Source organism: Anabrus simplex, chromosome 1, assembly GCF_040414725.1.
Source record: "Anabrus simplex isolate iqAnaSimp1 chromosome 1, ASM4041472v1, whole genome shotgun sequence".
In the NCBI taxonomy this organism is placed as follows: Eukaryota; Metazoa; Arthropoda; class Insecta; order Orthoptera; family Tettigoniidae; genus Anabrus; species Anabrus simplex.
Genome location: NC_090265.1, coordinates 40839471 through 40856117, shown reverse-complemented (window position 1 = coordinate 40856117; position 16647 = coordinate 40839471). Strand labels below are relative to the sequence as shown.

General features: G+C 37.9%; 1 protein-coding gene across 3 annotated transcripts in view; it reads right to left on the bottom strand.

Moving 5' to 3' along the window:
- The window catches only part of LOC136883899 (PHD finger protein 14), a 319931-nt gene that overhangs the window by 151341 nt on the left and 151943 nt on the right, over positions 1-16647 (bottom strand). For all 3 annotated transcript variants that reach the window (XM_067156007.2, XM_067156006.2, XM_067156008.2), the window contains exon 8: positions 8585-8754. In XM_067156007.2, coding sequence (XP_067012108.2) covers positions 8585-8754 — 170 coding nt within the window. The remainder of the gene's footprint in view (positions 1-8584; positions 8755-16647) is intronic.

The following is a 16647-nucleotide window of genomic DNA, read 5'->3' as shown; positions in this document are numbered from 1 at the left end:
TCCCTTTCTCCCTTTCCTCAAATCATCACATTATCTGCAAATACCAAACCATTCACTTCGTTACTACTGATACTCTGTTTTACACATTTTATGATTTCATCCACCAATATAATAAACAATAATGGTGACAGTGCACTTCCTAGCTTGAGACTTGTCTTTGTATAAAATCTTTCAGTCACCACTCCCCACTTGTACACTGCTTTTACTCTCATGATACAACATTTCTATCTTGTTATTCATGATATTGGTACATTCCCTTTCAGTAGGCCTTCCCGTACAAGTTTTCTCTTAACTGTATCATAAGCTTTTTCCAAATCCAAAAATATGAAGATGATTTCCTTGTTCCTTTCTAGATGTTATCCATTAACGTTCGCACTGTAAATATCAAGTCTATTGTTCATCTATTCGGTCTAAAGCCATATTGCTCTTCCTCTAACTGTGTTACATCCCTCTGTCTTCTGTCTATGATCTTCTCCATTATTTTTAGCCCATGAATGATAATAAGGTTATACCTCTATAATTCTCGCATTTCTTCCTATTTCCTTTTTGGAACAATGGTACAATGCTTCCTTATTGCCAATCTTCAGGTATCCTTTCATTCTTCCATATGGCATTGAGGGCTCGGTATAGCCACTGTAGTCCAATGCTTTTTGCTGCCTTAATCATATCAGCATTGAATTCGTCTTTTCCACTTGCTTTACCTTTGGTCATTGCTTTCACTGCCCTTTCAAGTTCCAACCATGTTATCGGGTTCTCTTCTTTTTCTCCATTATTTCCATTTTCTTATCTCCTTCTTCCTCCAAGCAGTCAACCTCATTATAAAGCGTTCTAACACATTGTTGACCGGATGCTTGAACTTGTCACATACCCTGTGGACCGGACATTTTTCTACTAAGCATACTAGGGTGCACTTGATTATAAAAACGTAAATAAATATTAAACCAGTCAATATTTTATCTTTAAAGTTGGTATGGGTACTCTCCAATTCCCCTAGTAATAGTGGATCTGCCTTTACAAAACCATATTCAGCGTCAATTCCTAACACATCATTAATGTTTACATCGTTGTCGTCGTCAGAATCACTTGAATAAATAAATACACTAGGTAAATTACGGCCTGTAGAGGCTTGAATATCACTTCCGCTATCACTCTCACATTCAGTTTCCACTAATTCATTAGACTATTTCCATTTGAACGATCATCGGCATATAATTCTTCTAAAATATCGTCGTCAGCTAACACCTTATTCTGCGGGCGCTCCATCTTGTCATTGACTGAACCGGCAGAAAGAAAGTCGACGTTTCGAAACTAAATCAAAGAATAAAAGAGGCCGTGAATAAAAGAAAAGTGGCAGATATACATCTACGATTTATTCTATTCAATGTGGACGGCCGAAATAGTTCAAGATATGGTCAAGAGATGTCACAGGAAGACCGAAAATAATGTCGTGAATAAAACCGAGATTTCTTGGGGCCCGTCACCTACCGCTGGCGAGCGTACTACGAGATTTCTCGGGGCCCGTCACCCATGTGTTAAAATTGCCATCACCTTCTAACGACCCTTTTTGTCATGTACTATAGATCCATCTTCTCTCTCTAATGTCTTGATTTTTTTCTTGATTTTTTCTTTTTGATTTTTTTTTTTTTTGCTAGGGGCTTTACGTCGCACCGACACAGATAGGTCTTATGGCGACGATGGGATAGGAAAGGCCTAGGAGTTGGAAGGAAGCGGCCGTGGCCTTAATTAAGGTACAGCCCCAGCATTTGCCTGGTGTGAAAATGGGAAACCACGGAAAACCATCTTCAGGGCTGCCGATAGTGGGATTCGAACCTACTATCTCCCGGATGCAAGCTCACAGCCGCGCGCCTCTACGCGCACGGCCAACTCGCCCGGTTCTTTTTGATTTATTACTCGGTATAATAGTTTCTTATTTCCTGGACAACATTGTTCAAGTTTGTTGGTAAACTCTCCCTAACATTTCCTCTTTACTTGTAGTTTCAATCTTTTGTATTCCACATGTAACCTTTCTATCTTATTCTTATCAATGTGATACTTTTTGCTTTTCCTTATCCATTTCTTTCTTCACCTTGTTCCTTTCTTTTATTTTGTCTGTCGACCACCGTGTCTCGTATTCCCGAAAAAAGGTAAAATTTGCATTAGGCTATTGAAACAAGACAACTGGCACACTTACCCTATCCAATATCTTCAATCTTCGACCTATTTTGCCTGCATCATTCTGGTCACATCCCATACGGCATCATCCTGACTATTACAAACCATTATTCTAGTCATTATTCCGTACTGAAAAATAGCTGATCATAAAGTTTACACAAGGAGTAATTTTAATACCACCTATTCAATACAATTTATTCCACTATTGTGTGGTCAAATACACATAGAAACTACCAGAATTTTAAAGGTACATGTTTCGCCCACTATTTATTGGGCATCATCAGCCTCGTTCAATCTTAAAACACACACTGGTCTGAGGAATCTTAACAATTTACATAAAACGTATTGATGAACACTTACAGGTGTTGATACTGTGGTTGCATAATGATTACAGCACAAAAAATATTGAATAAAATAGATTCATATACTAAAATCACTTTGAAAAATTAAAACGTCTGTCTAAAAGTAACTGTCACACATTGTTTTTAAAAATAATCCATGTCTGACACTGAGACTAACGCTGCAGATACACTAGGACATACATTACAACTTGGGAATGAAATGACAACATTGTTTACTACGGACAACCACGTCTATATGAGGCATTTTGTGGTTACATGAAATTCTCATGTGACCTACCTTCTTTTATTTGGATAACTTCAGCAGCGTTTTCGACAAATTCTTCGATGTTTTTTTTAGCGCTGCTCGACATACTACGATTTTTATCTAACATTCCAAAATGTCAAATAAAACCCTTCCAATTTGACCACGTATTTTCATCCTAATTTTAAATATTAAACTTCAACCTCATCAAATACTAAATCTTTTCACTGTATTGTTCTCATCCTTTGAAGCCTTGGTTTTGATAATCTGTTCTCCAGGCGTAATATATATTGTTTTTTATCAAAAAGATCCATTTCAGTGTCGTACATGGATTACTTTTAAAAACAATGTGCGACAATTACTTTTAGACGAACGTTTTAATTTTTCAAAGTGATTTTAGTATATGTATCTATTTTATTCAATATTTTTTGTGCTGTAATCATTATGCAACCACAGTATCAACACCAGCAAGTGTTCATCAATACGTTTTATGTAAATTGTTAAGATTCCTCAGACCAGAGTGTGTTTTAAGATTGAACGAGGCTGATGATGCCCAATAAATAGTGGACGAACATGTACCTTTAAAATTCTGGTAATTTCTATGTGTATTTGACCACACAATAGTAGAATAAATTGTATTGAATAGGTGGTATTAAAATAACTCCTTGTGTAAACTTTGTGATTATCATCCTGACTTCCGTCCAACGCATTTGTGATGCCCGTCTTCAAGAAACTCTTCACAATAATATCTGTCGACACCATAACCTATGCCCGAATAACCCAATCACAAACAAGTTCAACTAACGGCCTCTTTATTTTGCCTGCTGGCGTCAGCTCATGCTCCCCTCCTGCCATTCATTCAGTGTACAATTTACATATGTTGTCCTTGAAGGGCTTGTTGACGGAAACATCTAAGGGCTGTAGACAATGTGCGAGTCCACACGGAATTACGAGATCAGTTTTCATTTCCTGAAGACGTTTCTTCTTGTCTTCCACCAAGTGTCCACATAAACTGTCCCACAGTAGCATTTGCTGGGCGTTGAAGTAGTGTCCCTGACCGTGCTCCCCACACCGTATAGATCCAGTTCTCCTGAACCCATATATGAATGCCTTTGGGAAACTTTGCTTTAGGCACTGTTTTTCTTTTGAAAATAACGTACAGTGGCAATTTTCTTCCGTCTGCCATTACTGCTAGCATGACAGTGCAACGCTGTTCTTCATACCCAGTTGTACATACAATCACGCTAGATTCTCCCTTCTTGTTGATGGTGGTGTTGCATGGCATATCAAAGTTTATCGGAGTTTGATCTGCATTGCCAATTTGAGATAAGAGAGAACTGATTTTCTTCCGCATTGCTATCACGATATAGATGTTGATTCCCATAGGGAACCTGAAATAATTGTCACGAATGAGTGAATTTATAATGCCAATATACACAGCAAACTGGGGCGAAATGCTGGCAACCAAGAATGAGTCAGCTGGAAAATTTATAATGTCCAATAACAGTCCAACTATATTGGTATTGTTATCACATGCCAATGAAAATTTATGATTTGGTCGCTGAAATCGCCAGCCATTCTCTGACAGAGACAATCCCTTTCGTATCATGAATCTACGGATCCAACCCTGGCTCCCCTTCAGATCCGAACAGCTGATTTCTCCCTTAATCGCTAGTCCGCGCACTTTGAAATGTAGCATCTCGTGCGAGATACTACAGTCATCATTTTGCAACTTTGTAATGTAATGAAGCAACTCGTCTTCCAGCTCAGGAAACTTACCAGTTTTCGGCCCTATGAATGCTTTACATGTTTGGTTGGTGGTTTCTACCACAGCTTTCTGTTTACGCCAGGAGCGAACATTAAACTCAGTAACACTGAATTCTCGACTGGCAGCTCTGTTACCATGTTTTTCAGCATATTTTATCACGAGTTTAACTCCCACGTTTCTCTATAACTTAAAGATCGACCTACACAAGAAAACTTAACTGAGAAACAACAATGAAACATGAAGACAGAATACTGGTACTTGTCGACAATACAACGGATGGACAATACCTACTACAGTGATCACTTGACTGCCTGGACAAGGAAACACTCCCAGTTCACGTGATCAGCTGTGCTGGACGGGTAGCAATAAGCATATTGACAAAAGACGGAAGAGTGAGAGTGATGGCTGAGTGTGACTGACTCGCTAGGAATGCAGCCTTGGGGCAAGGGTTTGCGAGTTAGGTATTTTTGTTAAAACAGCTAGCCTCAACTGTTAAGCAGGTAGAAAGAAATGTAGCTTCTTCTTGCATTGTCACGAACAAAGTACCGTAACAGCAATTGATACTGTCCTGAAATTTAATGAAGGCACGTCCATGGAATACCCAAACTTTATTTAGTGTATGTACCGTATGTTTTTATGACATCAAAAATTAATGCGAGTTATGTGTGGGAATTATTTTCCTTGCAATTTCAAATGTTATAAATGGGATGCGACATACATATACAGTGGTGAGTTATATGCAAGCAAATACGGTATCTTCAGTTGGTCTTTTTTACAAAGACAAGTAGTGATGATACTGTAATGTTGGAGGGGCAGTAAGCTAAATTAACACTAGACTAGTAGCTTCTATACTAAGATTTACTAACTAAACACTAAAACTTTTTTTTTAACAATTATTACAGTTATTAGCATTAGAAAAAGAAAGGAAGATTATGCAGAAGTGAAGAAAAGGGCTCAAGATCGGGAGAGATGGAGGTCACAGCAATGAACGGACCTGCCAGACGGCAGAACAACCTATGATGATGCTTTACGTCGCACCGACGCAGATAGGTCTTATGTCGAAGATGGGATAGGAAACGGCTAGGAATGGGAAGGAAGCGGCCGTGGCCTTAAGTTACAGCCCCGGCATTTGCCTGGTGTGTAAATAGGAAACCATGGAAAACTATCTTCAAGGCTGCTGACAGTGGGATTCAAACCTACTATTTCCCGGATGCAAGCTCACAACTGCGGCCCCTAACCGCAAGGCCAACTTACCCAGTAAGCACTAAAACTACACAGGACTACAGAGCACACAACTTTCGCTCGTAACAAACCCTTACACAGTTTGCTCTCTCTCTTGTTCTAATACCACAGATTATTCTTACAAGCTAAGCAGTTATGTCACAAAGTCACGCGTCACATGCACTGTAGGGCGGTGTACACTGTATTTCAAAAGCGGCCGCACACTACACAGTTCATGTGCGCCTACAGAGTTTTACATTCACACACACGGTCCCACATCACACAGCTACACGGTCTCTCCTTCGCCGTCAGTCCACGCTGTAGCACGCTAGTCCAACAGTCACGCCAGATCACGCACTTCACAGCACTGGCAGTCACTCACTGACTGAGCTCACGACTGAACTACACCAATTCCAACTCCAGCAAGTCACTCCTGTCTTCCTAATATAAGCCTTGTTTGTTATTGGTATGGTCGAAGAGTAAGCGGGTGGGCCGATATTGTGACATCACCAGCCCATTGCAAATTGGCTTGGCGGACCCTATAACTATTACAATACAAAGCATGTTTTTAAGTAAGTAACGTTTCTAAATATGGCCGCTGCAGTGCTTTGGTCGTTGTTCAGAGCATGTGCGCTCAGTACATACATCTGCAGGCTAGCCACAAACGCCATTATGGAAGTGTTTGGCTGTATTTATATTTGTGTGTATTGAAAATGCCTCCGACAATTAACGGTCCTGCTGAGTGTAAAGTACACAATGTGATTTGCTTTCTAAATGCAAAAGACATAAAAGATGTTAAAATTCATCAGCAGATTAGTGAAAGGTATGGAGAACATACTATGAGCAAAGGAATGGTAAGAAAATGGGTTTAGAGCATTTATAGAAGGCCATGCCAATGTCCATGATGAGAAGAGTAGTGGATGACAGTCTGTCATGACTGAAGACTTGGTGTAAAAAGTTGATACAAAGGATCGAGGAAACAGATGCTTTACAATTTTGTCATTAAGTTATAAGTTGCCCGAAATTTTAAGGAGTGTTTATGAAATTGTGTCAGGACGTTTAGATTATCAGAAGTTATGCTCATGCTGGGTACAGAGGATGCTGACAGAGGTGCACAAAACCAAGCACGTAGGCAGGGCTTTGATTTTCCTTGAGTGGTACGGTAATGAAGATGATGCGTTCCTAAGCCGAACTATCACCGCCAACAAAAAAAAAGGGTGGCTTATGTTACGCCGCAATCAAAACAGCAATCCATGGAACGGCACTCAACATCATCCAAGAAAGTGAAGTGCAAGCAAACACTTTCAGCTTGCTAACTCATATACACTGTGTTTTGGGATAGTCAGGGTGTATTTAATGTGGATTTTTTGCACCACGATGACAATAAATGCCGAGATTACTGCCTCCACTGTACAATCCAAAACAAACAGCGTGGCATGTTCACAAGGGGGATTCTTTGCTTAATGACAATGCACGACCTCCGACGGCAGTTAGTTAAGGATAATATAAGGCTATGTCAATACATTGACATAGTGACTTAATTAAAATATCACATATTTATTAGTATCATTATGGTACCGGTTTCGGCATTTCCCATGCCATCATCAGCCAATGAAAATTTGCAAGGTATTTTAGGTAATTATATGAGATATTAGTACAGTATAAAAACATATACAGAGCATGCTTACCTATGTTATGAAATTTTACAATGATATATATAATATACATTAAAATCTATGCGGTTGAAATACAAAGGCCGATTGATCTTTTAGGGTGTTAGACACGTCATAAAACACAACACTTTCTTACATGTCAAAAAGATTTTTTACCGCTAAAATATATGTGAATGGCCTTGAAGATTACAAGGTGTTGCTTTAAAAGCTTTATCTTCAGTCTTTAGACACTTTCTGGCGTACTGAAATAACTACTGATATTCTAGAACATTGTTCCTTTTGTTTATGCGATTAGGGTATGTGATCATTGTTCATGTGTATATGAACGAGTTCCTCATAGTATATATTCCTGAAATTTCTATAATATACAAAGTTTTGTCTGTTTAAATGTCACAGTTTTATGTAACTATTCTAAAACATTTCATTGTTAATATGATTTAAGGTTGGAGTCTGCATTTTTATGTTGTTCGAAAATTAATATCAGGCTGAGGCCGCGCGTTGGTAGGTGAGATGTTGAGGATTTCAATATCAGGTGGATTTTTGACTAGTTAATATTGATCTCGACTCAACACAGACCTAAAAATAAAGAACGAATTATGAATTTTTAACATTAAATAAATTAAACTCCGACGGTTGATCGAACCCAAATCCTCTGTATAGTCCTGATCAAGCACTAGGAACTACCACTTACTCCTGCACTTGAAAAAACATTTCGGAGGCCAGTGTCACAACGACCTAAACAGACTGTGCTGCAGTGGCTGGAACATCAGGCGGCAGATTTTTAAGAGGATGGAATTCAGAAGATTGTTTCACGTATCTCAAGTGTCCTCATATGCTGGGAACTTATATTGAGAAGAAGTTTAAGGCACAGGCTTACACGTCAAAAAGAATTGTTTACAAAATTGCATTACTTTTTTTTTCTATTTCAAAACAGTATTTACTTTAAAAAACATGCCTCGTATATCATCATTTGGGCTTGTGGATTAATAACACGGTGTCATTTAATATGCCTACACAGAGAAATTATATAACATAGTTCAAATTACAAAGGAACTCTAAGAAAGCTGTAGCAACAATTTGGCAAATGTCACAAATAAAAATAGGTAAAAATGGTAAATACATTTTAATCCAATATGAACCGACTTACCCCACGGTGGTATTCGAGTAGTCTTGTGTATGAGATATTTATCTCTGTACTTGGCCAGTTTACGTTTGATGCGAATTTCTTCCTTCGAATCACCATGTCCTGCTTGTTGCTGATCTATCTGCCGCTGGCGGGTTCTTAATTGCAGAGCGAGCCAATTGCGTCTCCGTCTCCTGAAATTATATTAGAAATGCAGAGAGATGTGAATCAACTACTCCATAATTATAAGAAATTTCTAAATCTTCCTTTATGATTGCGAAAGGAAGGATACTATCAAGCCGGATATAACAAGTGTGGAGAGGAAGAACAATTTAGTTAAGCAGAACAAAAAGACACCTCACCGTGACTGTACAACATACAGGGTGACAAAATAAGGTAGGCAAAACTTTCAGGACATATTCCACACATGTAGAAGAACTCATTTTCTACAACTCAACATAGTACATTAATCATGGAAAAGACAGAGGAATAGAGCGTACCAGCATACCACATGAAACTCTTTCTTACATGTGAAGAGTCTTTGCTTCCTTAGAATTACGACAGGCTTCATGAACGACTGGCAGATTTTTGCAGACCAATGGTGATTATTCTTTCATCTAAGGATCTATCAATGGACATCATGATATTTACATTTCTTGGCAGGGAGCAAATATTTCTGTTGTTTTCGCTTTCAGGTGTCAAACTTGTAGAAGTTTCAGAGTCAAGTCTTCTGTGCTTTCATCCTCATCGGCCAAGCACATCATGATTGCTTAGACTTATAGCAGTAACCAGTGCTGGTATATTTTCGTCAGCATTGTCAACAGTGTGTACATTATCAACCTCTTCATCATAACTTTTTTCTGCTATTTGCTTTACGTTGCACTGCCACAGATAGGTCTTATGACGATGACGGAATTGAAATGGCCTAGGAGTGGGAAGGAATTGGCCATGCCCTTCATTAATGTACAGCCCCAGCATTTGCCTCGTGTGAAAATGGGAAACCACGGAAAACCATCTTCAGGGCTGCCAACAGTGGTGTTCGAACTCACTATCTCCCGGATGCAAGCTCACAGCCGTGCGCCCCTAACTGCACAGCCAACTCGCCCGGTTCCATCAGAACTAGAATCACTGCAAAAACTACACTCTTCTTCAAAAAACAAATGACATAACTTTTTCACCAAAATATGGGTCATCTTCTGGTGGAATAACATTAACACAATTCAGTTACTTACCAGTATATAAATTACAAGTTCTGTCGATTTATATATATTTTATTCAGATTAGTACTGTAATTTCATTCTGTTACATAACCTACCTTTGTAAAGTTTAGCATACGTAGTCACAAATCTTTGTAAAATTTAAGACGCAATGGTCTTTATTTTGAAATCAACAGATTCACTCTAACAATGCACACTCAGTGACAAAACTCATGGCATTGTAGGAAGCTACTGAATGGGACAGCAATGCAGCACGAAAAGCAATGTCCTATATCGGTGACGAATGGCAGCCGAAGAGATCAAGTATATTTCTATTAACAACAGTCAGTGTAATTAAATTGAAACAAGAAATAAAGTGGTTCAACCTATTCAATAGAAGGAAAATAAGAAATGTAATGTTACATTCTTATCTGATTAAAAGCTGTACCGATTCGACCACTATTCTGGGTCATCATCAGCCGATTAAATAATATAAAACAATGCATGGGAAAACAATAAGTAAAGGATAAGTCTTTCGCTAAATGCAGTTCAAGAAGCACTATAACACTATAGGGATTAGCACTGTGTGATGTAAGATCCTAAAATCCAATAAAAGTCAGTGTAATGCTACTGTTGATTAGCAAAATGGCCTTAGAACATAGTGAGCCATCGCATTTAAAATAGTAAGTCGAGTTATTTTTACGATACATAGTTGGCAACAAGGATTTAACTTCTAGGCTTTTTGTGCCACACTGATGTCCTGTTCAGCAGCTTCCCGCAGTGCCATGAGTACTCTCATTCTGTTAGAGTGAATCTGTTGATTTCAAAATAAAGTTTTAAATTTTACAAGGAACCTTCCAGACCTGGTGTCCACTGGAATGGACATACATTTTGACTGATGTTTCTTTGTAGTTATATAAAGTTTGGCATACTTTTACATTATATCCCCTCATATTATCATTCTCTCCAATAGACTGAAGCGTTAGAAATATGAAGTATGTCAGAAGCATGGTGTCAAGGAAGATATGTGCAACAAGTAAGGCTCATATTATTCAATATTTTTTATTATTTAGTGTAACATTTTGTTTAGAAGGTTATATCTTTTGGTCTCCTAAAATTAGGTAGAAATTTGTGTCTGTAATATGTTTTATTACGTAAGTGAATATGCCTTGCGACTTTTAATGACATAACTTATTGTTTTGTTGTATCTGAACCTCCTGTTAATCTTTTATCTGCTCTAAGCATTTAAATTTTACTTCTTTGCTAACTTGGTTCTTATATTCACCACTTGGTGCTAAGCTACGAGTTCATTCTAAAACATTCGCTGGCTCTTCTTACCGCCTGGTCGTGGTACTAGCAAGAGTCTTGAGGCCTGGTCATGTATTATATATATATTTTTTTTGCTATTTGCTTTATGCCGCACCGACACAGATAGGTCTTATGGAGACGATGGGATAGGATAGGCCAAGAAATGGGAAGAAAGCTGCCGTGGCCTTAATTAAAGTACAGTCCCATAATTTGCCTGGTGTGAAAATGGGAAACCATGGAAAACCATCTTCAGGTCTGCCGAGAGTGGGATCACGTGTTATATTGTTAGCAGTCCGGCGAAGATGAATTGTATAAGCGAATACACTGTTCAATACACAGAATAATCTATTGATTGTTATCTCATTAACACTTCATCAGGTTCAATTCTTTTCTACTTCCTGTGGTGAAGTACGTTGTATTTTAATCAATTTTTTCTCCGTAAGTATTGACGGGCTGAACGTGGGCTGAGTGAATTACTGTTTGGATTTTTCCATTTGAAGTAAGTTTCACCTCCTTAAATCATTGAAATGATGGTTCTCCAGTGTTTTTACACACACACACACACACACACACACACACACACACACACACACACACACACACACACACACACACACACACACACACACACACACACACACACACACACACACACACACACACACACACACACACACACTCTCTCTCTCTCTCTCTCTCTCTCTCTCTCTCTCTCTCTCTCTCTCTCTCTCTCTCTCTCTCTCTCTCTCTCTCTCTCTCTCTCTCTCTCTCTCTTTTCCAAAATTCTTGGTGACGATGTTGATAAATACTCCTTGCATTCCTTAATTAATTCAATTCTATCTGTTTAATTGGACAAACATGTAACTTTCTGATTTTGAATTTAGGTATTGTTACCTTTATTAAAAGAAATTAATTTCATTATAATAGATCCGTATTGAACTGTGATTACAATAGAGTTAAAATAATGTATTATTAAGGTCCAACTTTTCAATACAAACTGTGCAGAGTTTAAATTGCATATAAGTTCAGGGACTAGTTTCGACCTAACAGTAGGTCATCATCAGCTTAAAGCAAATTAAATACATACCGGTAAGTATCGAAGAAATTAAACAATGTAAAGACACATAAGGTCTCAAAATTGTACATACCACGTGAGAAACTGAGATAAGATTTGGGAGACGTGCTGCACTATATTAAAAAATATCTCTATGATAGAGATTCATAAAAAATCCTGTGCGCCGTACAACATTAAAGAAGTTGTTAAAAATAGAAATCCTTAAGTTGCTGGTCAAGGAATTCAATATTTGCTGGCTCCTTAAAGATACTATTATCCATTCACCAATGAACCGAAGTCACGTCGATTATTTAAGATATTCATAAATGTAATAACACATGGATGCTAGAAAGGCTCTTCTCTTTTTTGGAATGTGAAGGAAGGTGAATGTTGCGCGTGGAGGCTTAAAAATTGAGAGATGCGCTACACTATGTTAAAAAATAGAGATTCATAAAAAAGCCCAGTGTGCCGTATAACATTAAAAAAGTTGTAACAGCAATCCTAAAATTGCTGGTTAAGGAATTCAATATATGCTGGCTCATAAGAGATGCTGCTTTCCAATCAAAGATCAACTGAGTTATAACCACGCTGTCTTCTCAGGATGTTCATAAATTTAGTACACATGGACGCAAAGCATGATGCTAGAAAAAAGCTCTTCTGTTTCTAGAATCTTGAAGGATGATGGTTGTTGCGCGTGGAGGCTTAATATATATAGAATTAAATAAAAGGGGTTAGAAATTCGCAGTTCAATGCGGACCATACAGTCGACATTGAATAAATGATAGCTAAGAAAGAAAGAGATAAGTTAGGAGGAAGAAAACTCTTAAATGAAATATGTCATATGGGAAATTACTTCGTGTTGTAATAAGCTGAGCGGAGCTAGAAATGAAGTGAGAATGGGAGGTGGAGTAGGTGAGGTTCAAAAGAAGTCTTGTGAAGGAGGTGCAGGGAGAAAGAGGAGAGAAAAGAAAAGGAAGGGGAAGGAGACGGAGGGGGGGGGGGGAGGGAGGGTTATTAAGGCAGGGCTGAGGGATGTGGGAATATGGAAGATTGCCTAAGTACTGTAAATAGAATGAAAAATCGGACCTTGATTATTTGATTTTGAGATTCTGAAAAGGTGAATGAGCAGGTCAAAAATAATATTCGGTTTTTCGGAAATGTCATTAAGATCGTAATTTGGAATAAAATATTGGTCGAGATGTGAAGGGTACACAGGAAAAAAGGGGAATGTCAATGTAAAACAAAAAATGAATTATCACTACCCATATATACTTTATGGTCGGGAGAATAGTTTAAGACAATGTACAACCAAGTAAAGGGAATTGTTACGGAAATATAACAAGTTTAAGAATACATGTACAACTGATGAAAGGGGAATGTCACCACAAAACAAGAAACAAAGAGGGAATGTCAGTTTGGTATGTGGCAATAGCGATGAATTTCCAAAAGAATTTATGCATACCTAATTTATCCACTAACAACGTGATTACCGTAGACAGCTGTTACTGTTCTCTTTCAATATACATGTTTTGTTTAGTGGACACTCGGTATTCTATACATACCCAGAGACAGTTGCACATAAAGCAGCAGATGAAGTGTGTTGGTGTTGGTGAGAGTCAATTTTATCATGTTTATTAATTTGGGGTGTAGTCCAAGGTGTCTTAAAATTTTAAACAGAGATTCTCTATGGATGCTTTCTTGAAATTTACAAATGTTATCACCATATCTCTGTTTCTTCTCCTGTTATAGTCCATTATCAACTTAAGACTCATGATCTGATCAGGACAGCTCCTCCAGGGTCTGAAACCTCCTTGATATTCTCCTAGTTCTTTCTTAAGTTGTAAACTTATCCTATTAAGGATGATTGAAAATATTTTGTATGTTATGTCTAGGAGTGAGATTCCCCTGTAGTTATTAGGGTCGGTTTTGTCTCCTTTTTGTGCAGTGGGTGAATGAGGGCTGTTGTCCAGTGTTCTGGTAGTTCTTTAATCCAGATAGAGACAAGTTGTTGATGGAGGGCACTTTTGCTGATGTTCCTGCAAATTTCCAGATTTCTGCAAAGGTCTTATCTTCTCCTGGCGCTCTGTAGTTTTTAAATTTATTCAGAGCTTGGCAGACTTCCTTTATTGTTGGGGGATTGATGTTCTCTGGTGGTGTTTTTATCGGGGTGTTGGTGTCCAAATGAAGGAGTTCTGTAGGTTCCTCACAATTTAAAAGCTTGTTGAAATATTTAACCAGAATTTCTGCATTGTCTTTATTATTATGAGCCAGCTTACCATTTTCATTCTTCATCCGTAGGGCCGGGGGTTCATATTTTTGGAGCTGCTTTCTGAAGGTTTTGTAGTAGTCCCTTGATTGAGTTTTATTGAACTGTTCTTCAATTAACTGCAGTGTGTCCTTATGATGTTGTCTTTTTATTCTTCTTAAGACTTGGGTAGTATCTTTTCTCTGTTTTACTAGATTTTGATAAGATATTTCTGTCTTTTGGGACTGATGTAATAGCCATGCCTGATGTCTTTTTTCCACTGTTTCATCGCATTCACTGTTCCACCATTGGTGGTTTTTTTTAAGTGGTTTAATTGGAGCCAGGTCTTCTGCAATTTGTTTAAGGTTGTGTACTAAGTCTTCAAGTTTATCTGTGATTTTTATTTTTTCAGTTGCTTTCTGGTAATTTTTGTTGTTGATTAGCTGGGTAGGATCTATTTTTCTTTAGTTTTAAGGGCTTGCTTTTGTTCTCTCCTCTGGGGAGTGAGTTTAATTTTAATTTTAACTATGTAGTGATCTGAACCTGTGTCTATTCCTTGGAGGACTTTGACGTTATAGATCTCTTTGTGGTGGTATTTGTCCATGCAGATGTGATCCAGTTGCCATTCTCCTTTAGTGTAGTCAGGGTGTTTCCATGTTTTGCGTTTTTGAGGTTTCCTCTTAAAACATGTAGATTTTGAGATTAAATTATGGTTTCTACACAGGTCAACTAGTCTCTCTCCATTTTTATTTGTTTTCTTGTGCGCTGGCCATTTTCCGATGATGTCACGGTATTTTCTTTCTCTGCCTAGTTGAGCGTTGACGTCGCCTATTAATAATTTTACATGGTGTTTGGGGATGTTATCTATGGTCTGGTCCAATAGGTCCCAAAATTCTTCTGTTTCCTCATGGTCTTTCGAGGAGTTGTTTTTATCATTCATGGAAGCATGGGTATTTATTACATTATAGATTTTATTAGATGAAAAAATTACTCAGACCCTGAATAGGAATGCAGTGCTTACTCACAGGGATAATGAAGAACTCCATAACAAAACAGACAGAAGGGATAATGATCATAACCATAGAGGAGAAACAGAATGTATAACTGTATTAAATAAAAGAAACAAACAAACCATCCGCGGGACAAGGGTTCAAGAAGATGATCTACAAGCTGCAGACAAAATGGCATGGCTTTACCTAGGCAATCTGAAAGGAAACGCAACAGAAGAGAAGGTTAAGAAGTACCTAGAGAAAAATGGAATTAAAGATAATATCCACTGCGAAGAACTTAAAACACGAAGTGAAAACAAGGCCTTCAAAATACGTTTCCCTTTCAAATTCCTTGAAGATGACGTAAGTGCAAGAGTTAGTGTACATAAAGTTGCTCTACATTCGCAAACATGCTGGCAAGATTGAGATTTTAAATATGTAATTTATTTCTATTTCGGGTTTACATCCAATCTCTACAGCAAAATTTTCTGATCTGTGCGTCCATAGATCATTTTGTAGACCAGAGGGAAGATCATTCATTGATACACTTCCTCACTATTCATTGACAGGTTATTTGTTAGGTTTTGTTAAAAGTGACATTCCTCTTTATTTCCGTGATAATGTGTTCATAAGACTGACGTTCCCCTTTATTTTCGTGACAAATGTGTATTTACTTCATTTTCCATTTTTTTTTCAATTCTTCTTCTTCCACTTTTATGACCACATAGGATCACTTTAGTCAGTCCGTCGTTAAGGTCTCTTTGAAGGGATTGTTCGGGCTTTGCGGTCCTCCCAGTACTTCTTCAGACATTCCGATCTTCGTGCCCTTTCCTCAGTTGAAAATATGCGTGTTGTTGGTTTGTTTTGTGTAAGGGTACAGCGGAGGTTTGTATTCTTGAGTTTTATATCCAATTTTGTCTTATTTGTGGTGTCTTCTGTTGTAAGGCCTATTTCCTTCAGATCCTCTCTTACTTCTCTGATCCATTTACATCCTGTTGTGGTATTTTTTGAGACGAGATAGTTTTGTACTAGTTGTTTCAGAAGTCTCGAATCCTGCATCCTCATGATATGTCCAAAGAATCCCAGTCTCCTCTTACTCTTTGTACACGACTTTGTTAGGTATTAACTGCCACTGTCCATCTTTCTGGTATTTTTTGTTGATACAGGTTCTTCCAATCCTCCTTTCAATTTTCTGTCAGTCTTTGATTGTTTATTCAGGTAAAAAAGTGTTTCTGCTGCAAATGTAGCTTCTGGTTTTATAACTGTGTTGTAGTGTTTTATTTTTGTATTTATTG